The 12,618-nt window shown below is 37.0% G+C and overlaps 1 protein-coding gene across 1 annotated transcript; it reads right to left on the bottom strand.

Annotated features, from left to right (window-relative positions):
* Positions 1 to 3,325: 3,325 nt before the first annotated feature.
* On the bottom strand, positions 3,326 to 12,262 carry LOC119792927 (NXPE family member 3-like). Its single transcript, XM_038299777.1, has 6 exons — positions 12,141 to 12,262; positions 9,034 to 9,519; positions 7,215 to 7,510; positions 6,661 to 6,731; positions 4,343 to 4,540; positions 3,326 to 4,270 (listed from the first exon to the last, which is right to left on the bottom strand). Exons 1-6 carry the CDS (start codon positions 12,219 to 12,221, stop codon positions 3,681 to 3,683), a joined length of 1,722 nt encoding a protein of 573 aa, XP_038155705.1. The 5' UTR covers positions 12,222 to 12,262; the 3' UTR covers positions 3,326 to 3,680.
* Positions 12,263 to 12,618: the final 356 nt, after the last annotated feature.

Below are 12,618 nucleotides of genomic sequence, written 5' to 3'. Positions count from 1 at the left end.
TCCGTTCCCGGTTTCCTGGACCAACCCCTCAGGTCCAGTCAGTGACCCCAGAAGCCACCCCCCCCCACCAAAAAAAAAGTGTCCTTCTTTTCAGAAACCCAAATCTGGTCACAATAGGTGTAAACATAGCATAACAGCCATGGCATCCTGCACAAGCATTGGAGGGTCAATTCGTCCGTGTGTCAGGGGGGAGGGACAAGCAGACGACCACGATCAACATGTGAGGAACAAATCGTGTACAGCGGACCGTCTTTTGTGATTGGTTGGGGTTTTTCCTTGATTTCTCAATGTAGCCGGGAACATTTATTTTAATTTCACTTCAAGACCTTCTATTTCACTGTTTTCTAAGCGGCTGTGGGGAGAACCACATGGTAAAAAATGTGTCAGAAAAGATCTCCTACTGCACCTTTAAATTGTTTTGGTTTTTCAAAAATCGCTATCAGTTTTTTCAGGGTGAGACTATTATTTTAATTTTGCTTTCTAAATCAGAATATTTATGCTATAGCTGCTTTCTATATTTTTTGCAATGAAAGTTACAAAACATACATTTGGCCCTGCTTATTGGATCTTTTGTTTAGGGTACAGTGTTCACATTCCTTTTTTATCTTTTGTTACAGTGACTTGCTCCAAAGACAGTGGCTTTTCAGACTTATTGTTCTACCAAGCAAAGGGGAGCATTGAAATCTGTCATTTAACACATGACTTTACCAGAATGACAAGCAAACTTATCAAACATCAGCAACACTAGGTAGGAAAAACTGGTTTGTGCATGTGAAACAGAGGTTGATTTTTTTGTTATTTTTTTGATGCATGGTCTCTTAGGGGCCATTGCCAACATACCTTTCCTATCTCTTGCTACCTTCACTTTTTACAAAATGTTTTAGGAACATTGACTCTTTAGACTAAACATGCCCCAGATTGGGCATCTATTGTGAAAAATACAAATTTATTTACCCACTGACACCTGAAGTGGAGTTTAGAAATTACCTTCAGGTTAAGGTAGATCTAAATATACAATAGCCCTTCCCAGTCAAACGCCAGCTGAATGGCAGCCCACTTCCCTCAACTTCCAGCCACTGGAGTGACCATTTTTTTACTCTGACTCCACCCTTTCACTGAATTACAGGGAGATGGTGCTTCTCTTTAGATCTTATTGTCGAAAAATCATGACATAAAATATATTTTAGTACAAATATTGATGTCTAAAAAGGATTTGTATGGGACCAGCCAAGGGCCCTTTTTTTTTGTATTCTTTGAGTAACATACTGTACATTTAGAGCAAGAAAAATAAAAAACCAAGAGGGATCTAATCTACTCTAATACTCTTAGCATAAAATTCTCAGTGATCTGGCTGATCATCCTCTGCCAAGCATAAAAAAACCCTTTGTCTAACTATCAGGATTTAAATTTTTCCAGCTCACAAGAGGTGATACTAAACATTTTTTAATGTCTACCAAAAGGAATCCCTAAATTATATACCGGTACATATAAAATATTTCATTGAATTCTATTTGTTTTTGGATAAAGAGCCAGGTGAAAAGGTACATAGAACTTTGAATATTTCTCTCTCATTGTTCTCGTTTCCATCTATTTAAATACGATGTAAATGTTTCCTTCTATTGTCATTAAAACATTTTCTCTGTTTCCTTTAAATATTTCAACATTTTAGTTAGCATATTCATTCAATTTAGGTCTGGATTGCAATGGCATTACAAGGCAATTTATTTATTTTTTATATCAAAACCTGGTGAATTTAAATCTCGTTTGAACCCTGAGCAGCAGTAACCGAGGGGTAAATTCTCAGAATTAAAGCCAAACTTCCCAAAGAAGAATGCTTTTATTATTTGCTTTTTTGGAGCAATGAATGAATGAATTTTATTGATCTGTGTGTAATGCATAATTCATAGTATATCAGGAAGTGTTTGCTTTAGGATGGAAACTTTATACGTCTAAAACCATTTCTTTATTGTACAGTTTGGTAGCTTGTCTGTCTGCTATTTTAACCAACATGATGTGTTCAGCTAGATTTGCTATTCTAACAACTTTTGTGAGACACTTTTTTTTTTTTATAAATAGAGCATTATTTAAAAAAAAAGTTTATTTGAATACTATAAATCAAAGTTTTCTGCCAAACAGCAATGATGAACTGCACGGCAGCATTCTATACTCAGCAATTGTATCTAGGCAAGAGCTGGCAGTCTGGTAAAGAATCTGGTTGTTATTTGAAATTGTAAAGGTTCACTTTTGTGCAACATAAAACTGACTAAAACCTTTCTAAGTTTTAGTCAATTAAAAACGACTAAAAAAATCACACACCGTAATGACTAAAAAGTTATTAAGACCTATAAAGGTTTTCGTCCTGAAGACTAATTCAAGATGGCTGTCAACAACAACAACACTGCTTTAGACAGCTCTTTGGTCTTGGCCATGTTATTAGTTTGATTCTTATTGATTGGAACGGGTGAAAAGGTGTCTTTATGCAGCTAACGACCTAAAACAGGTGCATCAAATTTAGGATCATAAATGGACTTTGAGGGGGAGAATTCTAGCAAATTTTTTTTTTTTTTTTTTGGATTATGTCTCCCACAGCGAACATGCACCTACAATAGCAATTTCGGACCCCTCGATGATTTCTAAGTGGGAGAACTTGTAAAATGGCAGGGTGTTCAAATACTTATTTTCCTCACTGTAGAACCACACGTGGAAAAGCAGCATTAAGTTTCAATGCTCCACAGGTCTGGAACAAACTCCCACAAGACTGTAAAAGTGCTAATAGCCTGAGTTCTTTTAAGTAAAAGTTAAAAACCCATTTGTTTAAATGTGCTGCTTCATTTTTGATGCTTGTTCAAGTTTAGTTCTGACTCGCCGCTGAAGTATCTCTGCCACTCTAGCTGCGCGGTCGAAAAGTTGATCTGATTCAAGTTGGGCGGAGCTACCCTATCCTTTGCCTGTAACAATGACAGCTATATTTGCTGTGATCAGTAGTTTTAATGTTTTTAAGTGAGAAAGTCCACCTGAAAACATCTGTGCAGTCAGTTCATCAAGATTATGATCCTTCCTTCAATTTTTATTGGAAAATTATATGGAAAATGTTTTGTTCATGATAATATTAAAGGATTTTTTGTTGTTTGAAGCAACTTTTCATAATTGAGGTGCATCTTTTGTGTTTGCCCTAACCATCATATAGATAAATTATATAAATATAAAAATAAACATATAAATAAATAAAAATTGACTTCAATAAAAACCCAAAGTTTTTCAAACAAGTTTTCCATTATGTCAGTAAAATGTCCCCATATATGTATAAAAACAATGAGTCACAGAGTTAGCATTTTACAAAATATTTTACTTAAATAAAAGGAAAATCCTCACTAAGAATACACACAAGACCAAGTGATTGTAAATGGTGCTAGAATTAACCCAAAAGCAAGTGAGGTCAAAATATAGGTATTATCCATTTCCACTTGTCCATTATAACAAAGAACATAATGAACATAACTAGCCAATACAGGAGAGGGGGGAGTCAAGGAACATACACAAGCAACAACAAGGAAATCCAATGAAACCGATTTAAGAAAACAAATAGGTGCAAAATAAATAAATGAGTGTCAAAGAAACAACGATAAGTAGAGTTTAACCAGATGGCTGCTTTATTGTGTGGTTGTAGACTTATTCTTTTGTTAATTTTTTTCTTTTGACTTTTTAGTTGCAGGTTTAGAATCCCCACCTGGGGAACATATGTGGGACAAAACCACATCTATCATATTCTTTATTATGGGAGGCTGTGGGTGGAGGCTGTGTGGCAGGTGATGGGCCAAGCACATCTCCCAGGCATCTACCAGTCGTACTTTCACCCCTTTGAATATTGCTCTGAGGATCTTATCACGCTGTAAGGAATACCAGTCGCTGCCGATACGTGCCTCGGAAGCTTTCAGCGTTTTGGGATTCCCAGTCCTAATGATGACCAGTGTACCTGGAGCTCTGCTCAACAATAGCTCCACTGCCCTCCTTATGTTCAGTAATCTCCGGATGTACACTTCAACAGGGAAAGTGCTGAAGTGTGCCCAGACAGCAATAATTATAACAGTGTTGGTGCTTCCAACCACACCTCTCAATTCACTGGTAATATAACATGTCTCACTGACTGACATGGGAGTGAAAAAGATAGGAGTGCCATGGCAGCGGTATGTCACTAAGATGTTGCGTTTATAATCCAAGGCCATATAGGGTCCTGCTCTTGGTGGACTTTTCAGGTCAAACTTCTGGAGATCTGAAAAGAGAAAATTAGACTGCAACTTAAACCAGTTTAAACTGCTGATGGGCATCTTTATTGGGCAGTTACCTGGTGTATTTGCAATTAAATATTCAAACCATTGCCTGACGGTGGAATCCCCATACAGGTGGACCATCTTCCCTTTCAAACATTGGCTTATTGCTGTAGCGTTGTTAAACTGATGGACTGTCGTGCCGTCCAGTGCTCGCCACACACCCTGGTAGTAATAACCAGCAGGAGTAGTCTTTAAGTTTTCATTGGCTCCACCTGGAAGGTAACCACAGAAAATCAATTCATTTTCTTCCTTTTTTTTCTTTCTTTCGGCATTGCATGTTGGGAGTATGACGTTGTTTCTTTAAATGGTGGCAATTTGCGAGTATCAATGTTTGCAGGTTTTCACCTGAGTAACCTCAGCTCTATCATGTGAACTCTCACTCCATTGATTTGTTTATTCCCAACAAATCAATGGAGTGAGAGTTCACATGATAGTTTGCCAGAGCTTTTGGATCACTCAATAGGGCATGCACAAATTAAAAACCTCACCCTTTGAGCCTAGAGGGTTTTAGGAGCAATTTCTGCCTCTAATTCCATATCTGATTAAATCAAGTGTAGCTCCAAAATTATACAAATTTTTAATTTGGACTGAATTGGTTGAAGCATATTTTTTTCAACAAAGGTTTTAGTAGACACTAGGCAGGCGGACCTGTGATTTTGGTGTACCAAAATACAACTTTTTTTTTTTTTTTAGAATAAAAATGAGTCAGGTCAAATGAAAGTGTTCATTTCCATGGTATGAATATTTCTGTGTATAACAAAGTGTTTTTTCAAAAGATTTCCAAAATGTACCATTGTACACTTCAAAATATTAATAAACTGTACATAAAATTATATTTAGGAATTTTTATCTGAATGTAAGATAAAGATATAAGATATAAAAACAGCCAGATGCCACTATATAAATTGAAAGCTTAGTTTATCGACTACCAAGGATGAGGGAGGTCTTGTTGGTCTCCATCTCCCGATACGCTCTCGCCTGTGTCCGACCTTTCAGACATTTCAAAATCTTTTTCTGAATTCGACATTGAAGCATGGCATAGATAATTCATGTTTGCAGTTTGAAGAACGCCTGCTTGCTTCTGATGATTTCCTTTATCTAACCAACGAGTGTTTGTGTTATATGACTCATCCAGTAACACTAGTTTCCAATAGATGTGGATGGAGCCAATGATCTGCATTGGATGGCACACATTACGGGAAATAAATATTTATAAACATTAAACCAAAGCCAAGAGTAACGAGTAACATTTGTTTTAAAAACGTAAGGAATGGAATAAGTACAGACACTTATGTGAAAATGTAATGAGTAGAAGTCAGAGATAGGGAAAAAAATAAGTAATGGAGTAAAGTATAGATACCTAAAAAGTGTACTTAAGTACAGTAACAAAGTATTTGTACTTGACCCCTGTATTTATATATATTACTTTTATGATATATATCACAAAGCTTTTTTATTTCTTTTTTCAACACTTTTTATAAAGTAGGGAATTAATTCATAAAAATCTTAGATTTAGTCTTTAGCCGTTTCTCAATATGTGTACTTGTGCGTTCTGAAGTGCTTGTGCACTCGTGAAACGTCATCCTCAGCCCTAGTACTGTTCCAATTCACAAGAACAAAAGGCCGAGAACAGACAAAATTCCCCGGATGTTGTTCTCGCCCCTCGCTTTTTACCGAGTATGCATCAAAGCAGACCTGTCCGTTCTTGAGATTGACAGCTGTCCCAGCATGCACTGCAGCAGCAGCTTTCAATAGTGTGCTCCATTGAAAGTTAAGTTTTCTTTTCTGTTGTTCAATACAGCCGTGTGTGAAGTACCGCTGGCTGTTATGGCGATTTTGCTTTTATTTGGCAAAATGTTCATTTGAATTGTGTTTATCTGACTGTGTTCATTATTATTCCCCACTAAATTATAATAGTAATAATTTATCACTATCTAGAGATTATTAATAACAGTAGGTGAAATGCAGCTCCAGACTAGCCGAGCATGTAGTGACGTCACGAGTACGTTTCTGTTACAAATGACCCATATTTATGCTGCGTGCTCCTGTTCTAACCAAGTCCAGACTTTCCTGTGTTCTTCTCAAGAACATACTTGGCGAGGACATGAGTCCGTACTGAGAGAGGCCTTAGTTTTTTTTGTCCTGAAGACGAAAACTTAGACTAAATCTAAGATGGCTGACAAAAACAACACTGATCACAACAAATTCTGCAATTCGTAGTTGGTTACCAGGTCTCTCTTTTCACAGCAGCCACCGAAGTTGTGGACATTAAAATTCAAGAGTTAAAACCACAAAATATAGCTTATGGCCGTATGATCATGCAGAGTTTTACCTTTTGGTTTTGGTAAAATGTCTATGCTGGCAGGCCCCGATGCTGAAATGGAGACTTTCATGTTGACACCTCTATGGCAAAGCAGAGCAAATACATGATAGACTGTCATGGATAAGGAAATATTTGACATCAACATGTCATAATGAAGCTTTTGTCTTTGTCATGTCATGTAGTCGTAAGACTATGATTGCTGGGGCAAAGGTACCCGGTGTTATTGAACACCATGCAGGTGCTCCTCGCAAGATTTCTGACAGAGAGGTTAAAGAAATTGTCAGAAGAGTTTTTCAAGAGCCAAGGACCACTTGCAGAGTCCCTCAGAAATACATTAATTAGCAGGTAAATGTTTTTTCCAAAGAAAACAATGAGTACTACATTCAGCAGCCTCTATGCACACTCAACACTTACGACTCAATTTCTAAAAAAAAAGATTGTTTAAGCTCATTTTAAGTTTGCTCCAAGACATTTGGACAGCTTTTGAAAAAGAGAATACTGTGTCCAATACTGTGTCCAAAGATGCCATAACACACATAGTATAGAATCAATATTGTACTTACAGTTGTAAGAGCTGATCTTCCATAGGTTGTTTTATTTGTGTGAATCCTCCTTTGGAATGGGTGACCCTCATATCACAGTTCAGTTTCTTTGGCTTGTAGCAAAACCAGGGCTCACCAGTGTGGAGGTCAGTGTAGTTGCACAGCTTCTGTTTGGGACCTTCAAGGCACACATTGCATCTAACAGTTTCTGTGACAGAGCCTGAGCGAAAGACACTTAGAGAATATGCTCTGCCAGGCTCCTCTCTGGTCACTTTTTCCAACAAAGTAACTGCTTCACTGGGGTGAACCAGTGTTACCTTTAAAATACAAATAAGAATAAAATAAAACCATGTTTGCTACTGGCATCAATGATAAAATTAAAGTAAAAACTTGTAGAGGGACATTTTACACCAGCAAACTAAGAGTTCTAGGACTCTTCCTACAAGACCCAGAGGAGATCAAAAAGGGTCCATCTCCTAAAATTAACAGTCCAACTGTCTACGATTAGCACCCTTTCATTTCTAAACTGAGATATTACCAGTAAGATTAGCTATCCAGGCATACTCGTTAGGGGGTGTAGCATACTTCAAAATAACCTGAAGCCAAAAATTTCTCCCCAATAGGGACTAGATGGCTTCAGTGAACAATCAAATCAATGTTGGTCAAAACCACATTGTGTGGTTATTAAAAGAAAGTTAATTATAACACAGACTGTTTATTATCATTTACTGCAGGGTAATTCTAACTGTATTTGAGATATCTTTTTAGTTTCATAGTCCCTCCAAAAATTATCGTGCAAAACTGCCACTGACTTTTACTTTTTATGTAATAGTAATTTTGGCTTCTTGGGCTAGCAGTCTAGTCTGTCTTGCTTTTACAGTTTGAACACTCAGCTTGAGGCAAGTGACTCCAACAGTGTTTTATTTAGATGTTCTAGGGTTATCCTGTGACTGTCTCGGCCCCATTTCACTAAGAAGGGTTTGTGGCAATCCAGATTAAATTCTGGGGTAATTTCTTGCATACTATGGTTTATCTGCTTTAGAAAGCAAGAAAAATATAACCCAGAGCAAATATTTTACAACAAATTACTTAAACAAAATGCCCAGTCACAGTTTGTTTATTGTTTGAAGTACAACTGAGTATTTCCTAGTTTTTAGCTAAGATCTACACAGGGAATTGATGGTAATGGTGAGTCCTTTTCTGGAAGAACCTGTTGAGGATTGAGTGCAATCACTATATATACAGAAATGTTTGTCATGATGCAGTGATTAGAGTGCAGTTAGGTGTTGTACCTTTTCCAAATGAATAATGCTTATTAAATTTGCTTTAATAAAATAGGGAGAGGTAGAACTACTCTGAGTATCTTCTAACTACTCAGGGTAGGATTCCAACGCTTTCTGAAAAAGGGCCCTGGATTAGTTGTTGATGCACTATTGAAGTAATCTTGACTGCCCTTCCACTCAGAGCAGAGTCCACTACTGCACCATATGCTCCCATTTGATCCCAATGAGTAAAACTGTGGCTCTCGGGTGTTGTGCCATAATAAATGCGGATTGGTATTGAATAAACAAATAATACGTGACAAACTCACATCTGCTGTAAATGTCTAGGATTAAAGAGCCAAATTCAACTTTTTACATATGAGTTTGACATATTCCTTATTCAAAGTTGTAAACTGCCTTTTCTATGGAGAAACAATGTTCATGCAATATGCTGGTCAAGATTCTCAGTCATCCAGGTTTTTTTGAAACAAAGTTTATGCAACTGACAACAGTGGAAAAGGAGGCCTTAGCTGAGACACATTATTTTAACTCCTCTTAAGATTTTTTTTCTGTCTTACCTCAACCTGTGCAGTTCCTTCCCAGAGTAAAGAGAATACAGCAGTGTAGGAACCATTGCGATGATCAAACACTTTCCCCGCCACACCTGCATAAAGAGCTCGGTTTGCAAGGCGAGCATACAGGACATCTCCACCAGACCTTTTAGGACGACCATTGAAGTCAAACATTTTTATCAAAACCTCTAATTGATCCCCTATCTGCCAGCTTCCTCCTCCATTCCGTGGGAGAATTGTAAAAGTACTGTGGGCAGGATCACTGGTGTTCTCCAGAGAAAGGTTAGATAGTAAAGGTGGTGTTTCAGGCCATGCAATGGACTCCATTATCATTGCTAACTCTTGAGCATCTTCGGGTGACACAGCATGAAAGGAGCAGGCACTGGGAGGCTCACTAGGATGTATTGATGTCATATTGCTGGGTAATGCGGTAGTCATTGAGGTCACAGAAGCAGGTTTTGGAGCCATGATGTCGGAGAGTTTCTTCTTTAACTAAAGTAAGAGTGGATATAGATCAAATTAAGTACCTCACAATAACAGTTTCAGAAATATATAGGCTCAGTTCCACAAACTTTTATAAAGACAATCAGTGCTTGGACTTCTTTTTATGAGAAACATGACGACTACAAAGTCGGAATTTCACTTTTCATGTTTTGTGTTTTGGAATATTTCCCAGTTTTTGCCACTGCCTTAGAAGCAGTTAGTTTTAGCTCTCCCTTTTTGCATGTTGAACAGAAAAATCGTCCAATTTGCAACAGGATATTTCTTAACAAAGTACACCAGACTCGGACTGGGAACGTCTTTCAGCCCTGGCATTTTTCAATCTACACCGTCCCATTTATGGACTCAGCGGTGTGTAAGCATTCACTGCAACGCTTGGTGGCATTTGGGCAATGAAATGGAATAATCTAAACAGATGTGAAAACCCCATAATTCACCGCAACATGTTTTGTAAAATATTCTAACATATATTCGCCAAACATATGCCAACCGTCACAAGGATGTACATGACAAGGAAGGGCTATATATATATATATATATATATATATATATATATATATATATATATATATATATATACTGCATGCATCAGTTAGGTCGTTAACATTGTATTACTTATTTAGCTCCTTGAGTTGTTTACTGTCATAGGCAGGTGAGGCCAGAGAGTAAATGTTGGGAGCGGTTTGATTTAAGGAGGGCCGGTCCTCGCACGCTGGGCGAATGACCGGTATCACAGATTACCAGTCCGAGCCTGCAGTAACCTGAGGGTTTTGCATATGGTTCATAAACGGACCTAGCCTCGTGAGACCATCCTGATCCCGCAAGCTTTCAAGGTTTCACTCGCAGATCGGTCTGGCCACTCTTCGTTAAAGAAAATTTGGAGCCGTTCACCAAACGAACATCCAATCAGTGTTGGCTTTGAGGCGGGTTGAGGTGTGACGCAACGAGAAGCGCGACAGTTCAGTCTAAAGAACATGGCGGCTTCAGCCGATGAAACTGGCGTTAGCGTGGCTATCGAGCAAGTTTTATCGGAATTACAGAGTATTTCTTCACTGAAAGAAGAGCAAAACACTGCTCTGGAGGCTTTTCTCAGAGGAAAAGATGTTTTTGCTCTTCTCCCGACTGGTTTCGGCAAGAGTTTGATCAATCAATTGGCTCCTCTTCGTCGTCGCTCTGTTAGTACGTCATATGCTTCGTTGATCTGATTGGTTTATTTGGCCCGTCTATCACTAACAAAGGCCAATCAGCTAACCAGTATTTTCGGCCCTTCCCAAAATTACTTCAACAGAAGGTTTCCAGATGGATATGCGGAGCAAATCCATCTGGCAGAGTCAGGTTAAATCGGACCTAGATGCAGATGGAATCCAGGGATAAGGTAGTGAATATATTAAATAATTAAGATAAACTTACAGAACGTACTACAAAAGTGAAAAATTAGCATGATACAGAGTATCATGTAAAACAAAAAAAGAATCTAAATGTGAGTAAAACAGCAAAAATACTGAAGAGGTGTGAAGAACTTTGTAACTTCCAACATTTCAACTTCATCCATCTTAATTAAAGCCCCAACTTAGCGCCTCTGTTGCTGAATTACGCACCTTTTCAGAACCCTCTACCTACGTTATTTTAAAAAAGAGTCTAGTGCCCAATTTAGCGAATCTTTTTTTCTGTGTTAATGGAAACTTTGATGACACAAACACATCATATTTTGTCCTCCTGAACGAGTGAATCCTAACCCTTCCTCTCACTGTCCACTGTCATCATGCAGAGAGAGAGTAAACCTTTCCATTTAGAATCCAGATTGCAAATGAAATGCTCATGTGCAAAACTGCCGCTAATCCCGCCCTAGATTAAAAAATTGATTCATGAAAATTATTTTTAACTAACACGATAGTCTCAAATAAAACAACTGCTCATTACCTCACCTTCTGCTCCTCAGGTCTCTAAGTTTTTGCTGGATGGCAAACAACTAATGGTGCATTCATGGAGTGTGGAACTAAATGGCTGAATTATATGTGTTTTTCTTTATCTTTACTTGTTCCAGTAAAAATCGTAAACTCCACAAGTTTCTTCCTCCCAGCTCTCCTATCCCTCTGCACTGCATTGTAAAAAAAAAAAAAAAAAAGAAAAAAAAACTATTGGAGGGATTAAGAATCTCCTGCAGCTGGATGACACTGAGTATGCAAATTAGGTAATGATGTTACCTAGCGCCTTTTAGGACAGTCAATTGTGACTTTTCTTGCTGGGGTGTTGGCAACACTGAGTTTGTACAGATTTTGAGTTCTACTCATTTAAACCTTTATATCTTCTATTGGTTTTCGTTTTCGACGGCAGAAAAAAATATAAACAAGACAAACCAGGTTTTGTTTCCTCAAAAGGGCAATATGGATTAAGAATTAAATTAGAGTAAAATTACTTGAAGAAAAGATACTTTTGTAAAACAACATACATTTACCAGAGGATAATATTTACAGTATGTAATATTCAAACTTCAATTTTTATTTGTTATGGGCCTTTAGGATAAAACAACAATAAATAATTAATAATAAATAAGAATTTAATAAAAAAATATGTAAATAATGGTGTAATATTGATAGATAATGTCAACACACCTCTGTTAGTACGCAGGATTTCTGTGAAGAAAAAACATAACAGATCAATTCAAAAAAATATATATTCTTATTTAATAACATGCATATCTTTAAATGTATGTGGAAAACAGAACAGTTCCTAAAAATTTTCTGCATAGGAATAAGAAAGCCACAATATCTTGATTTCATATGAGTGTATGCCCTTAATCTAATACTTGGACACAGAAGTATGCAATATGGAGGATAAAAATTAAAATTTTAAATTAAATAAATAAATAAATACAGCATTAAATAAATAATTAAATGTGTCAATAATTCATTAAATGTGGAATTAAATAAATAAATGTGTCATTCATTAATTTAAACCATGTCACTAATATAAAGTGCCACAATTAAATAAATAAATACAGCGATAAACAATTAATTAAATGCGTAATTCATTAAATAAATAAGGAATTAAATAAATAAATGTGTCATTCATTAATTAAAACCACGTCAC

Source organism: Cyprinodon tularosa, unplaced genomic scaffold, assembly GCF_016077235.1.
Source record: "Cyprinodon tularosa strain WSP-4 unplaced genomic scaffold, ASM1607723v1 ctg434, whole genome shotgun sequence".
Classification (NCBI taxonomy): Eukaryota; Metazoa; Chordata; class Actinopteri; order Cyprinodontiformes; family Cyprinodontidae; genus Cyprinodon; species Cyprinodon tularosa.
The sequence above is the reverse complement of the archived record's forward strand: the minus strand, read 5'-3'. Positions and strand labels throughout refer to the sequence as shown.

Bases quoted from the DNA above. Each gene is read 5' to 3' on its own strand.
- LOC119792927 (XM_038299777.1), bottom strand. From the start codon at position 12,221: ATGTTATTAAATAAGAATATATATTTTTTTGAATTGATCTGTTATGTT. The intron at 4,541-6,660 runs GTAAAACTCTGC...GTTACCTTCCAG, and splicing joins CATTTTACCAAAACCAAAAG to GTGGAGCCAATGAAAACTTA. The intron at 4,271-4,342 runs GTAACTGCCCAA...TTCTCTTTTCAG, and splicing joins TTTAATTGCAAATACACCAG to ATCTCCAGAAGTTTGACCTG.